The sequence below is a fragment of the Lytechinus variegatus genome, chromosome 11 (assembly GCF_018143015.1).
Source record: "Lytechinus variegatus isolate NC3 chromosome 11, Lvar_3.0, whole genome shotgun sequence".
Taxonomy (NCBI): domain Eukaryota; kingdom Metazoa; phylum Echinodermata; class Echinoidea; order Temnopleuroida; family Toxopneustidae; genus Lytechinus; species Lytechinus variegatus.
The window spans coordinates 8,639,675-8,643,329 of NC_054750.1; the positions used below are offsets into that span (position 1 = coordinate 8,639,675).

Sequence of the window (3,655 nt, forward strand, 5' to 3'; positions counted from 1 at the left end):
ATCCTTCCTTTCATACACTTATTTGTATTACCCGTTATTGAAAATCAAATCATTAATCCATTCCCTTATCCATCCGACACCCATTCATTCGTTAATTCAATCATTTATCCAACATTCAATCATTTTTCAATTTATTCCTTCCTTTATCAACAAGCTCATTATTAGTAATTAATCTATCCGGTTATTTTTTCATTCATTCATTTATTCATCCATTCGTTCATTCATTCATATAATTAAATTACTCTCTACTCTGAAAAGTATGTAAAGATTTCCTTTTTTCTCTTGAAAGTGGATGTTGCAGGATTGAGTCATGCTTTTCTTCACGTTCAATACTTGAACATGCTCATGTTTATTTGGGCTTGGTATAAGTTTTAATGCATGTAATTCTCATAATACTAGCACTAGGACTTCTTCAGTACAAATTTCTTTATGAAAGTGAGGTAGGTTAAGTGCAAAGTAAAGTGGCAGCTTTTGATCAGTATTTCCCAAGCCTGGTAGCTAAGGACCAATGAAAATATTACAAATCAAAACTTAAATGCTGCAAAAAACACCCTACATTTTAACACATATTCATTACGAATGCAAGTATCTTAATTCATTTCTATAATGACAACACAACAAAGTGAATAGAATGCAATGTATTCATTTATCTATATTTATTAATATTCTTATTAGTAGGGTGGCTCCACCAATAACTGATGAAGTAATATCCTTAGAGGTCTTTACAACACAATATGAAAATAATGGATTTTAAAGACGGCTTGACGATTTAAAATGATTTATTAGCGGGCTAGCAAAATACACATTTTAGTTTGTTTTGATTTTGAAAGGGGGCGTGGTTGCCCGAGAAAGGGCTCGTGACCCGACCCGTAAAGGGCGGGGCAGCGCTTTTTGGCGCCCGCGCCAAAGAATTTGGGCACAATGCCAGACATTTGCCGCGGTTGAGCTATGCGCGGATAAAAGTGCGGGGAATGCTTCATTTTCGTTTTGGCTTTCAATGAAGAGAGATGACGGTGCATGTGTAAAGCGTGCTTACAAAATTTTTTGAAAATTTTCTTTCGGCACTGGCAACTAGAATTGGACACTAGGCCTAGGTGGCAGATATTTCGACATTTGTCTAGCTACCTATACCGGATATCTACACAAAGGATTCATACTTTTATTGGATTATACAGACGCTGATTTCAGTTTTTTACTGTCTTCAGACTTCAGCCTCAGGAATTGTTGCCGTAGAACTAAGACTAAGTTAGCTGTGCCGATTTGTGGACCTAAAAGATTCAGTTTGCAACTTCAGGATTGAATTTTTTCTTGGCGGTTCGCTTGATTGAACTTTGGAGGTGATTGCATCCAGGATTCATTGGACTTGGGCTGAGTGACGGAGCTTCGAGTCTAACTCTAGTTTCGCGAGTTGATCATGCCAAAGGTTAAGGCCAAGAAAATAACGACCGCAGGTGCGAGGAAGGGAGATGACACACCGAAGAGGAGGCCGGGTCGGCCGAGAGGTCCACGGGCGACGTCAACCCCCGCAGGTGTGGATCTGGGGCTGGGAGGCGGCAACAACGGGCCAGGAAGGAGCGGTGAGTTAAATCCCTCTCAGTCTCAAGTTGTCGATGTTGATGAAAAAAGTGGTAGGCCTAGGTCTAAAGTTAGTGATAAAATGGCAGAGCTAGATCTAGATCTAGTGGGGCGGGAAGGCCAGGCGCCCGTGGGCAGATCTATTGCTTGGCATGAGATAGTAGCACAGGAGTCGGATACCGGTAGCTCGGGGCAGGCTCAGCCAGCAGTTTCAGTGCCGGCGCGGTCGGCAGGGGTAGCCGAAGATCTAGGCCTAGATCTAGTGGAGGTCGGTGTTGAGAGATCTGAGCCCCAGGCGCCTAGGCTTTCTGCCGTGTTGGGGGCACCGGAACCATTTATTAGCGCATGCGACCCACTAGGTGTGGAAGTGGCTATCTCACTGAAGGAAAAAATTTGGGCAAGTGAATATATAGATTTGGGAGTGCTCCTTAAGCATAATAATGCACGTGATGAGTTTGGGGCCTTGAGTGTAGGTGACACCACTTTGAGTTTGTGTCAATCGGGATCTGGCCTTGGTTTGCAACTTCAACCTCAATCAAAGGCTAAGAAAATCATGTCGGTAGAGCAGTGGACTTCGGTGTTTCTAGTATTTGCCTCAATTTACACTGAGAAGCACATGGAAAGGAGCAGGGAGCTCATGAAATATATGGATTTGATAAGGCATGCAGCCCGTGCGTTTGCAGGTTATGGCTGGCGTGACTATGACACTCAGTTTAGGAGCAAGCAGGCGCGTTTACCCGGGCGATCCTGGGCGAGCGTCGACGCCGAGTTGTGGTTGATGCTGGTGGCCTCTAATGGTCCGCGGCAGCGCCACAATTTACCCCATGCCCCTCGCCATCAGTTCTACAGAGGGGAGTACGGCGCGAAAAAATCTTTTCCCTTCGGAGGAAAGGGACCCGGAGCCAATGGCACACCCAGCCGAGGCGTGTGCTTTGCCTTTAATAGAGGCAAGTGCATGCGAGGCAAAGCTTGCATCTATGAGCACAAGTGTTCCCGCTGCCAGGCGACAGGTCATGGGGCTAAGCAGTGTAGCCAAGGGCGGGCCGGTTCCAGTCCCGCTGGCAGTAAATAGGTCTACGGCTAGTGCGGTGTCGTCTATTGCTCCGACCCCTATTAAGTTAGCACGTTTGGTGCCCATGTTAGCTACTTATCCTAATCAGGAGCATGCTCAGTGCTTGTATAATGGTTTTAAGTTTGGTTTTTCATTACATTTTGAAGGGGACAGGGTCCCATTGGTTGTTAAAAACCTGAAATCAGCATTCGAGCACATGGATGCGTTGAAAAAGAAATTGAGGGATGAAATAGACTTAGGTAGGATAGTTGGGCCTTTTGTTGTTCCTCCCTTCGAGAATATGAGGTGTTCACCAGTGGGGTTGGTGCCCAAAAAGGCCCCAGGGGAGTTCCGTATGATTCAACATTTATCGGCACCCAGGGGAAATTCAGTTAATGATGGCATACCGGAGGGGCAGTGTACAGTAACATATTCGTCCTTTGATTCGGCGGTAGATATTGTGACGCAATTGGGGCGGGTGCCCTTATGGGAAAGACTGACATTAAGTCAGCTTTCAGGCTCTTGCCTGTTCACCCAAAAGATTTTGAGTTGCTTGGGATGTATATAGATGGTCGTTACTATTTTGATCGTTGTTTGCCGATGGGCTGCGCAGTTTCTTGTTCCACTTTTGAATGTTTTAGTACTTTTTTAGAGTTTTGCGCGAGAAAAGTTGCGAAGTCGCAAAATATTGTCCATTATTTGGATGATTTCTTTTTTGCAGGCGGCCCTGCCTCGGAGGATTGCAGGCGGGCAATGCATTGTTTTGAAGCAATTTGCGAACGATTTGGGGTGCCCATAGCGCGAGAAAAAACGGAAGGCCCGACCACACAGTTGTCATATCTTGGGCTGGTAATAGATAGCGTTTCTCAGCAGGTTCGGGTACCGGAGGACAAAATTGAGAAATTAGTAGGGAAATTAAATTGGGCGGTACAGAAACAAAAAATTTCCCTAAGAGACATTCAGTCGATTGTAGGTAGTCTAAACTTTGTATGTAAGGCAATTGCTCCAGGGCGAGCATTCATGAGACGG

The 3,655-nt window shown here is 45.0% G+C and overlaps 1 protein-coding gene across 1 annotated transcript; it reads left to right on the forward strand.

Annotated features, from left to right (window-relative positions):
- Positions 1-983: 983 nt before the first annotated feature.
- Positions 984-2,374, forward strand: LOC121423651 (the record flags this gene model as incomplete). Its single annotated transcript, XM_041619065.1, has 1 exon — positions 984-2,374. A coding segment is annotated over exon 1 (960 nt), but the record flags the coding sequence as incomplete, so codon positions are not given.
- Positions 2,375-3,655: the final 1,281 nt, after the last annotated feature.